Source organism: Chionomys nivalis, chromosome 14 (genome assembly GCF_950005125.1).
Source record: "Chionomys nivalis chromosome 14, mChiNiv1.1, whole genome shotgun sequence".
NCBI lineage: Eukaryota > Metazoa > Chordata > Mammalia > Rodentia > Cricetidae > Chionomys > Chionomys nivalis.
In genome coordinates, this window is record NC_080099.1 from 65,600,484 (window position 1) to 65,619,095 (window position 18,612).

The following is an 18,612-nucleotide window of genomic DNA, read 5'->3' on the forward strand; positions in this document are numbered from 1 at the left end:
AAGGATGCTTGAGGACAATTGTATTCAATTTTAAGAAAAACATCAGGGCAGGCAGGGTGGAACTACCTGAAGCTGTCAGGAGGAAAGAGGATGTGGAAGACAATGAGAGCAAGTCATGCGCTGAGCTAGTCATGGAGGTCAGCAAGCAGTCACATGCCAGACCAGTTGCTGCATGGCGAGGGCAGGGAAGATAAGAAGAAGGAAAAGGAAAAATCATGCTTTTCTAAGTTCTTCAGAAAAGCAGACAGGCTCAGCTGAGCAGAAAGGACAACAGCTTTGCAGGTGATTGCACTGTTGGTAGGTGGATAGGAAAGACCCGCAGATTACTGTACTAAGGGATAACTATTCTTCCGACCTCTCCAGCATGGCTTTAAGTGAACCAGCAATCTTGACAAGCCCAACTGAAAAACCCCTTAAGAGAAGAGACTAATGCCCTGCAGAGTTCTCTAACTCTCATTTCACTGGGGAGAGAAAGTGGCCACAATTATCATTTTATTATGCACAAAGCAAAACCAATTTCATTTGAGCTTTAGTTTGCAAAGTAGCACTTATTGAGAAACAAATGTCTGCGGAGGACAGAAAATACATACAAATAGTGAAAATTCAGAGTACCAGGAATTAGTCAATGAAAGCGTTCTTGTCTTCATGAGCCTTAATGTGGAAAAAAAAGTTATTAACCACAGAGGTGTAATGTTATATTCTGTGGTCAATCATCAAACAGAAATGGAATAAACAAGATTCTCAACTATTTCATCATTGCTGTGCCTGGCTCAGAGTCTATTATAAAAGAATATTTTCATCATACAATTACTGGATAATTCAATTAGGCCAGTGTTCTGTGGATGTAGAATAATGCAATTTACTATGTTGAATGATTAGCCAATCAGATTTCTCTCATTTTCCAAAGCAATGGATTAACTAAAATGTGACCATAAACAAAACAGATTTTATTAGGCATAATCTACTTTGTAAACAAATGAAATTAATTATTTGCCTGACCTAGAGCTTTGAAAATGAAAGACCAAAATTGAACACATGCTTCCAATTTTGGTTTTGTTAGGAAGATGACATTTAATGTAAAAGTTACAATTTAACTTCCCCTCAAGTATTCCATACTTGAGACTAAATGACTCCTCCAAATATGTTCATCGGCAGATGGGAGCCACTTATGGCCTCATAAACTTCCAAAGCAAGTGAAATTATCCAGCAAAATAGAAAGAGATTACAATGAAGCCTCATCTGGTTATCTCAGAGATGATTGATGCTTTCTATATTGCCTTAATGATGCAATGAATATTGACAGATAATCACCCTCCTCCATACCAGGAAAACATTGGAGACAAATACCAGTAATGTATGCTTTCCATCAATCAATAAACAATTTCTGCACAGACCATGTGCTGAGAGCTATATTGTAAAGGATGTGGAAGAAAGTACAACACCGGGCCTATTCCAAGGGGTAGCAGAGGGATGGGCAGCGTATAATAACAGGGCATGGTATCTGATATTGCTTGCTTCCTTATTAAGTAGGCAGTTGAGATAATGTAGGAATTTAGAGAAACTGACAATCAGTAAAGACGTCAGTGGTCAAAGAAGAATCATGGGGGGAGGCGCTTTAAACTCTAAGATCGCCCAGCTCTAAGAGCAAACTACACCAGGACTGAACACTTTTGAGTCTGGACAGAATCTCAGCAGGGTTAGTATGAAACTATTCCAAACTGCATCTTCTGCTTTCCCCTTTGGACCAACCCTTCTGTTACAAGAAGCCGACTTTTCTCTAGGGCAGTGATTTCTCAACTTTCCTCACGCTGCGACCCTTTAATACACTTTCTTATGTTGAGGCGACCCACAACCATAAAATTATTTCTTTGCTACTTTATAACTGTAATATTTCTACTGTTATGAATTGGAATGTAAATAACTGATAAACAGGATATCTGACATGTGACCCTTCTGAAGTGGTCATTTGACCCCCAAAGGGGTCACAACTCACCGGCTGAGAACCACTGCTCAATCCCATTCTTGCAAGCACAATTCTATTTATGCTTGGCCAGCTCTCAGGGTGGATTTCATAAAATGTGAATCACATCTTATGATTCCCCGTGGCTTACATCACACCTCTGCTACAGCACACAGTCTTGGTCTGGAGAGATGTTGCATAGGTGAGGGCTGGAGTTCAGATCCCCAGATCTATGTAAGCCAGGAGGTGTGGCAGCCACCCGGAAACCCAGCACTTGGTAGGCAATGGCAAGGAATTCTACAGAGCCAATTGGCTAGTTAAGGTACCCAATCTACAAGCTCTGGGTTCAACTGAAAAACACTGTGTCAACAACTATGGTGGAGGATGATGGAGAATGACCCTTGATGATTGAGGCCTCCAAATCACGTGCACACAAATACACATGGAAAATCCCACAGTCTTGGCCATGGTTTGGTATTCCTGCTGAGCCTAGTCCTGCCCTCTTCTTTCATTTTGCTTTGTCTGATTGGGCCATTCCTGATCCAACCACAAAGGCCTGCTCCTGCCCTCCCACTTGTCCAAATCCATTCAATACAAGGCCAACACACCCACTTCTGCTCAGACCTGAACCGTCTTGCTCTCATATCTCATGTTTCTTCTTAGCTTAACTAGATCCACAAATAGCTCTTCCCTGGGCATCTGTTCAATGCAGCCTTACCTCTCTTCTTTCATACACATCACTCTGATTTAGTGCATGCATCCACTTAGCACCATTTAAATGTCCGCATTCATTTGCTCACTGACTTGTTTTTAATCTGTCCTCACCCACATAAACGTCAGAACCACAGAGAACAGGGGCCTTATCAGAATTTTCACCCCTCTAGTCTCAGGACCAGAAAGCAGTGCACATTTCAAGTGTTCAATAAATACTTCTTGAATAAATGCACTGCTTCATTAATTCTGTCAGCCGTGTGGTCTAGACCTAGAGAAAAAAAGGTATCTAAGTGAAATGTAGATAGTAGGGTGTGGAAGGTCTCAGGGAGATGGATAGAGACTGGATTCTGAGTAAAGGCAGGAATGAATGAACTAAGTCATGAATTACCATGAAGGTTGCTATAGAAAAATAATTATCTTGGCAAAAAATACATAATTTGTTGCTAAAGTAGCTTCAATAAATGTAAACCACATAGCAAGCATTTATACTTGTTCCATTTATTTTTTATAACCACTAAGGTCCTCATTTTAAAATGAGAGGTTGATTCAAGCACTTCAATTTAATCATCAGGACTTCTGATTGTACTGAGAAGGCTATGGGGAAAGGGCTGACTTAGAGTCGCGGTGGATGCAAAAGAAGCACGGGGTGTGGGGATCTTCATCAGGCATCCAACACTCCCTGCCTACATCACACCACCCCCCAGACTAAAGAAGGTATGGATGTATGTCTCCCAAGCAGCCTTGGCTCACAGCGTTCTTTTACAAATTGGCCTGTGCACCTGTGTATTCCCCAAGGTGGTCTTCCTTGACCTGAAGGAATGCAGATCTGACAGTTGGAAATAAAGAAAATGCTGAAGATAAAAGTGTCTGCATAAAGGCAGTTAAGAGAATGAGACCAGTGACCTTGGAGACACACAGTGAGGAGTAAGGAGGCCAAAGCAAGCATCAATGATAAGTTACAGATGAATCCTAAGGCTAAAGAAGTAATGTGGATGAAGAGATGGAGAAATGGTAAGAGTCAAAAGATAAGAAAAAGAAATGCCATCTCCTATGGGGAGGGGACACAGACATTGCAAACATGAACTCACAGCAGCTGTAGAGGCCTGCACTGGGTTTGGAAAAGAATGAACTCATCAACACTTAGGTGTGGATGGGGGAGGAACACAAGGAGACCTAACCTTCGCTGCTGGACTATTTTCTACTGATATTCCAAATGCAGGAAAATCATTATCTGCAGTTGTGTGCTCTGCAATGACCCACCTGGCTCCAATGGACACTTCCAATCCAATGATTACACAGATGGCTCTCTTAAACTAAATGGGTAACAAGCAAAATGAAAAGTCAGTCATGTGCCCAAGAAAGGCGTGGTTTCAGATAGAAGAGGAACTATGTGACATTCAGGCAGTGCTAGCTTCTACACAAATCTCTAGGACCAAGAGCCCAGCCCCTTGCCATGCCAAAGCACGAGATTATTATTGTTAGAGCACCCATTGCTTGTTGATACCCAACTACTGCCTCACTCTTCTGGAGAGATACGGAAATGCCTGTTAACCCCAGATGCAGAGAAAGACTTCCTTCAAATCCAGATTGGAGAACCGATGAGTTTACTAGGGTTACAGAAACAGCATGAGTGACTTGAGCATCTGTGTCACCAAAAAGCCCAGTCCTTTCCCCTACCACGGACACTTTTTTTCTTTACATAAGGAGTAGATGGAGTTGCTAAACATTGCTATTCCTCTGAGCAAGGGACGCTAAGCTGCCTTTGCTCCCAGCAGATGACAGGCTGTAGTAAGGAAAGCTGGTGAAGGTACAAAATCTGCAGGAACTTTCAAGAATTGGGTTTCTTGCTTTATGATAAATGTGTCTCTAGAATTGACTTAGAATCTTTATCATCATTGTCTTGATATGAAAGATGATTGTGACCAATGTCAGCAGTAGCCCCCGCTGGTAGCCAGCTGCTTTGACAGCTGTCAAAGCTATTGGCTATAGGCGTGTTCAGCAATGCTCAACTAGCTTTGGAGTAAGTGGGAGTAGGAGGTGTAATACGGAGTCATGAACTCTGCCTAAAGGAGGTGGCAGAAAAGGTTACCCAGAAAACTCAAGGCTCCCCCAGGCCGAGGGACTTAACATATACCAGCTCTGGAGAACAAAATTGAGGACTCTTGCCTTGAAGCCAAAACTCTAGAACTGATTTTGCAAAGAAAGCAGACACATAAAGAGATACCATGGCCATGACCTTAGCTGCTTCTGATAGCTCTTTCATGCACACTTTGAATCAAGTGCAGTTGCCCCAAAGACATAATCCATTTTAGAACTCTGTAGAAGTCATAGAATTAATGAAGTAATCATCCAAAATAACATTAATAAATGGTTCTGTATGCATAAGTATATATGTACTTGCAAAGACCTGTTTGATCACCACTCTTTCAAGTTCAATGCACTCTAGTCCCTTCTTGTGACATCCTCCACTCCTCATTTCTAGTCTCTATCCTGCTTTGCCCCTTGATTTTGCCTTATCATTTTCCCTTGCAGGATCCCTAGACTAAAATCCTGGAAAGAAATCCTCACAGCACAGCCTCGGGATCCCCATGGCAGGTTCTAGTGCCATAGGCAGCGTTTTTCTTGGCTCAGAGTCACAGGGACCCACAGTAACACACCAAAATGTAAGCTGCCTGCTCTCAGCTGTGGGCTGGGGAGGCCGTCCTAAGTAGAGCTGAACTGTCACATATGCAGGATGATGCCAGCCACAGGGGCATGTGTGACACTCAGAGGTGCTGACACAGGAGAATTTGATCTGAGGCTAGCAGAGGCTTCACCAAATAAGACCCATGGAATGTATTCCTGCAGTGGCCTGCCATCCTCTCTCTTGGAATTGCTTCCCTGTGGCTGAAATGCCTTGAGATGGTAGGTGACACACGCGCATACAGAAGCATATGCTGCTTCTAAGAACTGAACATTCTGTGCTAACAGCCCAGTTCCCACCATTATCTTAATTCACTCCCCCTTTCCTTCCCCCTCCCTTCACTACTATAACTGGCTATGCCTACTCTTATTTTCTAGCCTAAAGCCCACAGGAGAGAGATACTAATTAATCTGGCTACTTATCTCCACCCAGCTAGACAGTGTCTTCCTCTGAGCCTCCTCATTGATTCCCAGTGATCTATGGATAACTATCCTAGGTCGAGTACTCACTGGGTTTGCGCATTGAGACTATTGCCACAGTAAAGTCTCTCTGGAGCTGAGCGGCAGCATGATGAGAAGACATGGCGACAAGACACACTGACATTTTGGAGAACTGTGTGACACCCTGTGCTTTGTAACTTCTGTCCAAAACTATCTAATTAATTCTTTAAAAGATTTCATTTTTCTGCTATCCAGAGTATCAATCAAAAGAGTAAGATTTTAGCATCACCTGTGATAATGTAACCCAGGAGTCCTCTTGTTCAAAGTTCCTGCTAGGCTGACTCCAATGATGAAGGATTTTTTACATTTCAGCATAAAAGGGCAACAGTTCAGCTAGCTGTGAGGTGTTCTGTTTTTTATTTTTCTCAGCTTTGTCTTATACATATAGGCACAAATACACACACCAAACACTTCCAATTGGAGAGCAGCTATGGTTGGTCAGAATTAGAATCCTTTACTTATGATATCACAGAATGTCTGGATTCCTAGGCTCCAGTCAATGCCATCACTTCCGACCCAGCATGTCCAGGAATAGTTGCTTGGTTCAAACACCCCACCCCCTTTAAAAATGAGAAAACGACAGTGTTGGAATGTTCGCTAATCTAAGTGTGCTGGCCCTGCCTTCCCACATTCTTTGATTTTTTATTGTTCCCTTGCACTCTGACCAGCTGTCAGCTTCTGCCCACACTTGCATCTCTGTCCAGTGCATCTGCCTTGCATGGCCATCAAGCAGCTAGATTTGCCAGGTCTCTCCTCCAAGAATACTTGAGTGTTGTAACAGAATTTCTGGAGTGACCCTGGGGCATGTATCCCATGTTGTCTCAGGGAGTCCCTTATAGGAGATTCAGCCCTCACTCCCACTCAATTAACTTGCCCAGTGATTCACCCTCTGTCCTCTGCCTGCTCATCTCTATTTTATGTGCCACACTCCCCAAAGTCTCCTGGAATCTACTCTAAATTAACCTCTTTCCCATAATTCATGGCCCAGTCTTTGTTTTATGAGCATCACAAAGATTTTGTCTTCAGATCTCCCATCAATCAGGTGGAAGACTTGGTCAGGTGAAAGACTTGGTGGAGCAAACTGGTCTTCAAACTCGACTGATCAACTCAGTCCTAATGCTCCTAACTCTGCTATAGCTTCCTCCACTTATGCATTTTAGTCTTCAATCTGTAGGAATCCCTCAGCTCACCCTATTGAGCTGACCTTTACCTCTGATCCTCCTTATCCCTCTGGCATATTCCAGTTCCAGGGTCACCTCCTGGACTCATCTGCATGGCCTGCATTAATCCTTTTAAATGTTTTTGTTACTATTTGTGTGTGTGTGTGTGTGTGTGTGTGTGTGTGTCAGTGCAGGTGTGTGTGTGCCATTATGCCATATGTAGTTTGGAGAGGCCTGAAATTCCCTAACGTCATCTTCATCCTCCAGTAACTAACTCTTCATTATTCTTCCCCACGACCCATCTAGTGCTTTCTTCACTTTTGCTTTCTTTGCCTTTACTTCAGTTGGTCTTTTTCCTTCCCATTCCTGCCTTCAAGTATCTCTACCATTCTCTTTTCTTCCACCCTTCTTCATTGAATGTGTGTGTGTGTTGCTATGAAGTTCAGATGAGAGGGAAAGACAATGAAGGAGAGAAAAACAGCAGAGAAAAAAAACTAATGCATTGAAAATGCTTGTCACCTTGAAGTTGCCCGATAAGTAAATATGCATTGACTAACTCAATAAAAGTATGTAACATTTACAAAGAACGGGCTTTATGTTAAGCAATCTTTAACTTTATTTCCTGTAATCCAACTACCCAACAAGGTAGATGCCAACCACCTGCATTGTACACACAAGGAAACTGAAGTTTTAAAAACAAACTAGAGTAACCCCAGTTACCCAGATAGAAACAACACGTCTCTGTTCCTGATGCTTGTTTTCTCTTTCAACAGCCTCATGCCTGGGCTCTCTATACACTGGTTCACTTAATTCATATTAAGGAATATATTGCTTTATTTGTGGTGAGCTGGAAACAAGTGACACACGGCTAAATCCAGTGAAGGCACAGCTCCAGCAACCAGTCTCAAGCAAGATAGTTAAATTCCCTGTGGCCGGCCTTTCATCTATCAGAAGAGTGTGAATGCCTGGATTATTCTCTTCAGATTGACACCATGGCTAAAACGGCCAGCTCCTGGGTTGTGCTATAGCTAGATAAGCCAAGGAGAGAGCACTCCAGAGAGGATAAGTCAGAAGACAGGAGGAAGTGATTTTGTATTCACCTGAGTTCTGCCGGAAGTTCTTGCCTCCAAACTAAAATTATCTGCCTCGCATTCTATAATTTTTACATGTTATTTACCCATCGTGTGCGTGTGTGGAGACACACACTTGTCAGGGCATGCAATAAAGGTCAGGGGAAATCTGCAGGCGTTGTTTTTCCCCTTCCACCACGTGTGTTTTGGGATCAAACTCAGGTCATCGGGCTTAGCAGGAAGCACCCTATCCACTGAGCCGGCTCACCAGCACAGCTGCCCCTTTCCGTATGGTGTGGCATTGTCCTCTTCCTTTGTAGTACTACATGCTGCCATGCCTGTAGTAATTTCTTTTTATTTTCTTTTCCATCTCTTTCTTCTTTCCTCTGGAACAAGGATGCTCATGAACCAAGTCTGTGTTAGTAGCTGTACTGCAGACATCCAGTTATCACGTGGCTCCTCCTTAGTCAGGAGACCTTTGCTCAAGGAATGGCTTAGGGTGAGATGAGAAAATGACCTTGGATTATGAGGACTCTCTAATCACATGCTTCTGAATTAGCCCTATTGTCTTTTAGAAATTACATATTCAGCTTCTGAAACCTTAAAATCAAAATGTGAGAAAGAGAAAAGGCTGTGGTGTAAAGAGGCTTTGATCTACATCCGCCCAAAGGACTGGCTCCAGTGCATCCCACCCTATCCTATCAGTGCCCTTATTACCAACCACAGGCAATTCAGTCTTCATGCTGGTGTGAAGAAATGTGACGACACCCATGTTTACGACCAAGAGAAGTCACAAAAGATATCATAGAATTAAATGAACTAAATGCTAAGTGATACGGAAAAGAGGAAGCTGCCATCTCTTTGGTTAGTATTCTCATCATCAATGTACTCACTGACCATCTAGACCCTCTCTTCAACATACCTGTTGTACAGCATCTGAGTCACCCAAAATGACATCATAAGCAGAGAATTGTAACAAGCATGAAAGACACACATTTACCACAAGTGCTAAATGTCAGTTTTAGAGAAACAAGTGCTAGGGAGGTGGCTCAGTGGTAAAAGCACTTATTCCACAAGTGTGAAGACCTGAGCTCAAATCTCAAGTAACCACATAAAATTCTGGGCATGGTCACTTGTTGGGGATTGTAGACCACCAGACCCTAAGTTTCCTGTAAACAACTTGTTTTCCTCTGCTCTAAGCAGCCTGCAATTGCTCTGAGCATGAGACCCTGATGACAGGGGAGTGGTTTCTGGTGGCCCTGCAGCTGAAAGATCCCCAGAGCTGAGGCTTGGCCAGAACCCTATATAAGCTGACAATAAAGGGGGAATTCTTGTTTCAAGGATGACCCGTGTCCTCGTGTCTCTGTCTGTGTGTCTTTGTGTGTTTAAATCTCCAGGCCCTTGTCCGAGTCTTGCGAACCGTCTAGTGCAGGCGCTGCACTACAGACATAGTACCGTAGTAGACAGATGGTACAGCCACTCACTTCGTAAGCCCAGAGCAGTGGGGTCAGAGGCAGAAGGGTTACTGGATCTTGCTGGCCACGTGCTTCATTCCCTCTTCAGTGGGACATCCTGTCTCAAAGGAATACGAAGGAGAGCAATAGAGCAAAAAAAAACCAATATTCTTCTGCTAGTATTTGAATACACATCAGTACACTTGCATATGTATCCATACACCACACAAACATACACACGCACTAAAATAAACAAATAAAAGCAGTATTTCTTAATAAAAAGCAAATGAAGCACCCTTAAAGACAGTCATAATGCTGTCATTTACAGGTATTGTGTTTATAGTGACACAGTTAATATTCTCCACCTGGGGCGTATTACCACGGTTATTTCCACTCATTAGATAGACAGGGAAGTCTCAGGGAAGACAAAAAGCCTAATCATGGTCCCAGGCAAGGTACTGTGCTCTGCCTTCTGTAGTACACCCGTCCTTGTCCAGCGATACAGAAAATCCCCATGTATCCTTGTAGCTCAAAGTTGAGCCTGGACCAAGTCCTACAGATGCCCATGGATTGCTTGTTATAATCTTACATATCAGTCCTTTTGAGGTGGGGTGGGTTAACACCACACAGACTCTTTGTTGCATCTTTGATGCAAACTTGTACCATGATGCTACCCAGCTCATTTAATAGAATTTGAGAGTCCTCTGTCTCTTGAAGGAGATAAGGCAGAAATTTTTTCCCTGCATCTAATTATTTGCAGTCCAGGGCTCAGACCTTTCTCCCCATTTACTCTTATCCAGGTGTATTTCTCCTGCAGTGGCTGTCCCAGATCCTCCTCACCTGGGTTTACAATAGGAACAGGAAGTCCCTGTGCCAGGAAAAAGATGGCTTGTGGATTTTCTCTTCTACTAAAATGTGTGATTTAATAAAGTTTCTACTTAGATATCCTTTAATTTTTAAATACACTTGTTTCTCTTTTTAAAAGTCTATTTTTATTTATGTGTTTTGAGTGTCTCCGTGTATGTATATCCACCACACAAGATGTATGTATGATCCCTGAAACTAGATTTGCAGAAAGTTGTGAGCTGCCATGTGGATGCTGAAAACTGAACCAGAGTTTTCTGCAAAAGTGTCAAGTGCTGCTAAACACTGAGGCATCTCTCCAGTCCCACGATCCTGTTTCTTCATAGGCAAAGCGAACATGCAAAGCCATACATGGTGTTATATATTGAGGCTACAGCACCCCTAAGGAATGTAGGCACTACTGTGTTCCTTATCTTGAACCTTCAGTGCCCACAAACTCAACTTGCATGTCCAGCAACCAACAGCTGTTATGTGTGCAACCAAGTTTCTACCAGCTGCCTCAGAGGCACCTCAAAATCCAGAGATCTGAAATGGAAGATGGTGAGAACTCCCACGTGTGGCTTCTCCTAATACCGTATCAGATTATCTTTGGGGAAATGGCAGTCATTCTTGGTACTTCTTTTACTCCGGCTCCTAAATTTATCCAAGTAAGCCCATTTGTTACTTCTTAACTCACTGACTTAGTTATCTATTAGAATTCCAAGTAGATCATCACCATCTTCCTCTGCCTCATCCTCCTTCCTCCAGGTGGAACTTGGAAATGTGACCAAAATGTTTATTCTAAGACATGACTCTGTCATCGCCTTACTAAAAAGCCCAAGTGTAAGAACATGCATGGATCTCCAGGAGCACATTAGTACCTGAGTGCCTGGTGTGTACACTAGATCCTCAGTGCATACTACCATGTACAACTTTTCATGTCTTCTTCGCAGATAAAGAAGCAGAATCTTGGGGATGGAGAGATAGCTTAATGGTTGATGTCACTTGTTCTTGCAGGGGACCCAGGTTCAGTCCCCAGCATAAGAAGGTAGATGTGTCACAAAAAACCTATGATCCTAAAGTTGGCAACATGGGAAGTAGAGACAGGTGGAGCCTGGAAGCTCATGGGTCAGCTAGCCTGGTCTCATTGTCAAGATTCAAGGTCCCTGAAATACTCTTGTCTCAAACAGGAGGTGGAAGGTGCCTAAGGACCAACACCCAAGGTTTTCCTCTGAGTGCCATGCAGGCATCATGCAAAACACATGTACTCACAGGTGTGAACACACCAGAGAGAAATTAAAAAGAAAATTCTCACCATTCATATTGTAATGGAAAAGCCATTTACATGGGCTCAAGCCTTCTCAGGCCTGCCTGTTCTCTCAACTGACTCTGGACCTGACTCTGGTGGACAGCACATACATCCCTTCACACCCCTTTGACAGACCTTCTCTGGATCACCAACCAGTTCACAAATATCGACACAGAGACATATTATTACTTATGAAGGCTTGGCCTTATCTTGGGCTCATTTCTTGCTATCTCTTATAACTTATTTTAACCTGTTTCTCTTCATCTACATTGTTCCTCGGGGCTTTTTACCTTTCTTCTTTCCTTCCTTTCTTCCTTCCTTCCTTCCTTCCTTCTTTCCTTCCTTCCTTTCTTTCTTTCTTTCTTTCTTTCTTTCTTTCTTTCTTTCTTTCTTTCTTTCTTTCTGTGTGCGCATTCTGTTCGTGCAGAGGACTGTAATCTGTGAGTCTACCGCTAAGCAAACAGCCCTCTATTATCCTCAGCTCTGAACTAGTGTGGATTTCTTTTAAGCGTCCATCTTCAAATGGCAGTGAGAAGTGGCCAAGACAAGGCAGTCTACAGATCAAGACTTTATTGTGTATCTAGCAGAGTCAGCCCAAACTGTCAAAGTGTGAAAAGGAGTATCTGGGATAGACTAATTTGGTAGTCATTTGCAGCAACACAAGTTGAGAAGACACTACAGAATACCCAATGAAGAAGAAATGGGCAACAAAGTAAATCACAATATCGAAGGGTATATAAAAGAGAGGAAATAAATTTTTAAGGATGCATACATGATGTAAAATAGTCACTTTTCTTTCCAGTTGTTACAAAGGCTCTCAGATGTATAAATCGGTGATCAAAAAGCCACAGGACCATTTGCAAAATATTAAAAAGCTTGGGAGGATTCAAAGGAAAAGCTGACTTAAGATTTCACTCTTATTATTCCTGTTGTAGTTGCCGTTGTTGGGGAACATGCCACTAACTTTAATATTGGTATTACATTGATGCATATTATAGTTTAATATTAAGATCCCTCACTCCTGGCAAGCTTTGGTTAGAACTGAAAGAGTTAGATTCGAGTGGAATGACAAGGGGAAAGGCACCAAGTCCTAATAACAGCTTTTATAGAATAAATAGTAATGATGTGATAGGTTCTGGGAGATTGGAAGCACTTTGTGAGCCTCTTGCCATCTTACTTTTGAGAATGACTCTTTTCCTGTACCTCAGTTTAATCAGAGTACAAGAAACTAGCTAGCGTGGAGAGAAAAATCTATCAAGGGTCAGAAATCAAACCCTTGTGAATGGTGAGCCTTTCGCGCATGCTGTTGAAGTTGTCACTTTAAAGCTGCCTGGAGAACACGGACTTCTGACAAAGGCTGGATAAACAGGAAGCATTGAATGTGTCCCACTCACAGACTGACAAGACATCTGACCTTACATTTGAGTTCGGTCTCCTCTTTAAAGCATTCAAGTCCACTGTAGAGCGTTCTTTCCCAATAGGAAGTGAGGAAATCCTCAGACACATTTTTATTTTCTGAATTCCCTTTATCACTGAAGTCATGTGGTCACCAAATGCAGCCACAGCCTATGGAACTCCAGGAGAGATTGTTTGATTACAGTAGGGAGCCTCAACCACAGAGGCTCTGCTTCATTGTGTCAGCAGTGAGACCTGGGAACGCAGAATGCTGACAAGCCCTACTGAGGCTCCAAAGCAACTCCAAGTGGCTTAGAAAGTGGCAGGCAAGCAAAGCTCGGCACCTCATACCCACCATAGCACAAATGGCTCTTCCTGTAGCTCTTTTCTCTTCTGCCAAAGCGATGTTTGAACACGGATTTTTTTTCAGTGCCTTACAAGAATCAATTGATTATTTATCTAAGGCAACCTGGACCTTCTGATGAACATTATTTTTTTAAGAAAGGCCATAAATTTTGGAAGTCACCATTAATTCAGTATTATCTCTTGCTTGAAGCACAGAGAACAAGGAATTGAGACCTCGGTGGTAATATTCTAAAGCATTGGGTGGGGAGGGATAAGAAGAGAAATGGCAAAAGTAAGTCATTTCATGTGGTTCTTAGTGCTCTGAAGAAAACCAACAGGGAGGGGATTGCAAGGAGCACTGCTTAGAAGGGGGTGCTTGGAAAAGCTTAGTTACAGAGGGACTTCCTGAGAATTAACTGGTGAAGAACCAGCTGTGCTGTCTGCCGGAAGCCTGAATATGTACTTCAAGTCAACAAAGGTTTGTGCATAGGAAAAAACAATGAGAGAATAGTCAGGCAATGGGGGTCTGAGAAACGATGGCTCAGGCATCATTCATGTGTGTGAAGTGGAGACATCTATTAAAGATGAGGCGGTTAGGAGACTGAGCGTGCTGTGCGTTAATTGCTATGTGTAGTGCTAAGACCACAAGCACAGGTGTAGCATCTGAATTAGGAGTCAGGGTCTCCAAGACAGAGACCAGGGACAAGAGAACAGTAAAGAGACTACAGGGAACACAGTTTCACAGGAAGAGCTAGTTTATGGTAATTAGAGATTATTAACAAACTCTTCTTGGCCGTCTTGTATTTAAGTTCCTGTCTCTCGAGCTATCCTGGAAGCAAACTGGGCATCAGGGGAATAGCCCCTTGCTTCTTTGTCTAAGGGAGAAATGGACCCAGATAATGAAGTTTCATTTACTTGAGAAAGAACGAAATTAGCAGATTATGAGATTCTAGTAAGAGAAAATTATAAAAAAAAAATTAAACATTCTAGAATTCTCAAAATAGAAGGAGAATTTGATGGCGACAGAGGTCTGATGGCACAGCAAAAGACTGATTTTCTTTTTCTTTGGGTTTATTTGTGGGGCAAAAAAAAAATTGTAACTGATTCGGTTGCATACAGAGACACACAAATCACAGTGGAGATAGTAATGACCAACTGAGGAAACTTGAAATTCATTTTACCATGGTGATAAAATAATGTTACTACTTTTCCTAAAGTAACAATAGTTATGATTTTTGTTTGTAGTGATAATAGAGGCATTAGTAGTATAAAAATAATCATGGCGGCTTGTTACAGTCCGATGTATGTGTATTCCTCATGCACATCTGCCAATACCTCTATGATCTTTCAAATGGACAGGAAAGTCATATATAATTGATAACAACTTTATGGGCCATAAATCATTGATCAGAACAAAGAAGGATCTGGGCTTTGAAGAATCCTGGCAGTCTCTGGGAATGATAGCAGATGAATAGCTTTAGAGTTGAGAGCTCGACTAGGTGTCTCAACAGAGCAGACCGATTATGGCAGGGCTTTTATGAGGCTGCACAAGCTAGTTTATGGTAATTAAAGATTATTAACAAACTCTTCTTGGCCATCTTGTATTTAAGTTCATGAAGTCCCGCTATGTCTGAAGGTGACTCCACTACTCATTTCTCTGCTCTTTCACTTGATTAGTAGAAAATTCTTAATTATCTTTGAAGACCAAAGTCCATTCATTCATCCACAAAATTTGAGGGCAGCTACCATCAGCTATAGACCATCATAGACACAGGGATTATAAACAATAAATATCACAAAGTTTTCCCTCTTCTTCTACCTGTACCCTGGATTTTTCCAATACCACACTGAAGGCCCTAAACATTTATCATCTATCTTCCCCAAGTCTAAATGAGAGTATACCCATCTCTGTTCACAGCCCTCCAACAGCTCCTTAGCTTACTCAAGGTAAAAGCCAATGTCTTTAAAAGTTTTGTTTTATTAGAAATACCACATATAAAACCCAAGTTTCATGGCTTCCCCTTCCCAGACAGTGTAAGTTATATGAAGGAAATAATCAAAAGATAACCACTTGAAAAGTAGGCTATTAAGTCAGGCAAGAGAAAAAGCAGCTTTTACACAATAAGTCATCGGAGACATCGTTCTGGATTCTGCTCTTTCTCCAAGTAGGAAAGATGGACAATCTTATTCATGAATAAAATTGTATAGTATTGTGATATAACACACATTATCATGATAAATGAGTTGAAAATGAAGTATTTTTCAAATGAACAAATGCATTACTTTAGTAAATGCTAATGAAACTGAGATGATTGTTAGTGTTTGATAATTAGTCTTGCTACAATTTTTAAGTTGTAATTTATGAATTTAAACTCTTCTATATATCGTAAAATGCCCACCCCTAAAACAACAAAAATTGCTGTCTAAATATAACTCTGGGTTGCATGTCCATTCAGTGATACTACTTGGAATAACAGACTCGGTGAGCCTCAGGAATCACTAAGACACAGAATGACTGAGTTTTACTTCATTGCATTACAGACAAAATCAAAACAGAACTTTCAGGGCCCTCTCATCTCTATCTTAAGGATACTAATTTTTGTTTTCTATTGTTGGATTTTCTATGAAAAAATCTTACTATAAAATGTTTATTCAGCCTGCCCTTCTGAATTGTTTCTACTAGTTTATACTCAATGTGCTTTCTTCTGCAGCATCTGAAAACAAAGATGCTAAGTTTTTATCTACTATCCTCATGTTTGTGAATGTGCATCTAACACGTCTTCTTCCTGTTTTAACAGAGCTCCAAGGTGCACATGCCTGAGGACCTAAAGAGGAAAAGGGGAAATCTGCTCAACTTAGGGGGACCTGCTAGGGTTTTAAGGAAGAGCAGCCATTCCCAAGGGGAAGATGGAGCTCCCCAATCATCAACAGATAACTCAAAAGAAACATACCAAGTAGCTAAACCTCAGAAGGCCATCGAGATGAATTGGCCACTAGTCACTAGGCCCTTAAACAAAAGTTCAGTCCAAGGCAACAACAAATGGAAGAAAGCAGATGCAACCCAAGAGAAACGTCGGTCCTTCCTTCGTGAGTTTTGCAAGAAATACGGTGGAGTAAATGATCCCAAATCCAGTCTTTTTCATATAGTATCCAGAATCTATGTAGAAGACAAACACAGAACTCTGTACTGTGAAGTGCCAAAGGCTGGCTGCTCTAACTGGAAAAGGGTTCTGATGGTCCTAAATGGATTGGCTTCCTCTGCATACAATATTTCCCATGACACTGTTCACTATGGAAAGCACCTGAAAACATTAGATAGCTTTGACTTAAAAGGAATAGACATGCGTTTAAAAGCCTATACCAAAGTCGTGTTTGTGCGAGATCCCATGGAAAGATTAGTGTCAGCGTTTAGGGATAAATTCGAGCATCCCAACAGTTACTATCATCCGGTGTTTGGAAAGGCGATTATAAAGAAATACCGACCAAATGCCAGTGCGGAAGCATTAAATAATGGATCCGGAGTAAAATTCAAAGAATTTGTCTACTATTTGTTGGATGCTCACCGTCCGGTAGGAATGGATATTCACTGGGAAAGGGTCAGCAAACTCTGTCATCCATGCTTCATCAACTACGACTTCATAGGGAAGTTTGAAACATTAGAAGAAGACGCCAATTACTTCCTGCAGCTAATTGGTGCTCCAAAGGAGCTGAAATTCCCGAACTTTAAGGACAGGCATTCATCTGACGAAAGAACCAGTGCTCAAGTGGTAAGGCAGTATTTAAAGGACCTGACTAGAGCAGAGAGACAGCGTCTCTATGACTTTTATCACTTGGACTATTTGATCTTTAATTACACAACTCTACATTTATAATTTGCATTCATTTTCTAAAGCCCTACATTGATTTAATGATGATGGCCTCAAATCAACTCCTGTAATTTTCCTACAATTCTCTGTATGGGGGAAATTTAACTAAGTGAAGTTGTCTTGATTGAATGAAGATTTTTTTCTTAACCAAAGAGTATGACAGCAATTGGCACAAAGTTATTGGAAAATCATCTCAAGGAGATGTATAAACAACTCGATGTGCTTTTAAATGTTGGGAAAAGAGCTGTTTTGGCATTGTGGCACATACCGTGGCAGCAATAACCTAGCCAACTGTTGCATTAACCAAGAAAGTCTCTTGCATGTAAAATAAGGGGGCCAAAACTGGAGAGAATTATGTATCCAAATCCTGGCATCATTCTTCTAACATGAATGAACCTATTCTTAGCAGTCTGTAGCACATGCATCAAATGACTGGGTGGTGTTCTTATACCCTGGTCTTCCTCTCCACTGTGATGATGGACCCATTTTTAAATGCTTGGGCATAGGCATTTTACTATTGGTCTGGAGGCACTCTGTGATTTACAATATGAGAGTAGAACAGAAAAACAGATGAAACTGTGACTTTTTTTTAACAGCCAGTAAAAATGCACAACATGCTAAGATCAAAACAACAAAAGTAACCTTGCTCTTCCAGGAGAAACTTCAGGGAATTGATTTTCGTTGCGGGAGGCGGGGCATTGGACCCTCCATGAGAGGACAAATGAACACAACAAAGCAGGTCCTCATTTCTGAACATCGTCAGATAGAAATGTGCTCTCAATTCCGCTTTAATTCGAAAGGGGGCAATTGTTTCAGGATGGAATAATCATCAAAAGCAAAAGTTGCCATTCTGAATGTAGAGCTCTAACAATAACAAAGTTTTATAAGAATATTACTTGAATTAAAGCACCATGTGCAGAACTTTCTATGCAGAATACCCTCTAAGAATAGCTTTTGTTTGCCGCCTAATTATTCAGCTTGGGAATAACTTTTTAAGAACTAATATACCACTTCAAAGACAGGTTATGTTCTGGAGGATAAACATAACAAGAGCCCCTAGAAATGTTTTTAATAGGCTTATGCATAAGCAAATTAAGGTATTTTCTTCCTAAGTTTAAATACTCTATACTAACAAAGTCAAATACCATTGCATGCAAATATTAAATCAAAGTCTTTGGAAAATAAGACCATGTGTCACCCTTATGAAAAGTTGTAATGCACTTTGGAATTTTTTTTCAAAAGGATCTAAAATTTAAAGACACATTCAGATGAGAAGTACATTTTAATTAGTTAACTACTAGCCTGACTTAAGC

The 18,612-nt window shown here is 41.5% G+C and overlaps 1 protein-coding gene across 2 annotated transcripts in view; it reads left to right on the plus strand.

Moving 5' to 3' along the window:
- Chst9 (carbohydrate sulfotransferase 9) overlaps positions 1–18,351 on the plus strand; it is a 265,911-nt gene extending 247,560 nt beyond the window's left edge. For both annotated transcript variants that reach the window (XM_057789030.1, XM_057789031.1), the window contains one exon: positions 16,232–18,351. In XM_057789030.1, coding sequence (XP_057645013.1) covers positions 16,247–17,305 — 1,059 coding nt within the window. In that variant the 5' untranslated portion in view covers positions 16,232–16,246 and the 3' untranslated portion in view covers positions 17,306–18,351. The remainder of the gene's footprint in view (positions 1–16,231) is intronic.
- The last annotated feature ends 261 nt before the right edge of the window (positions 18,352–18,612 follow it).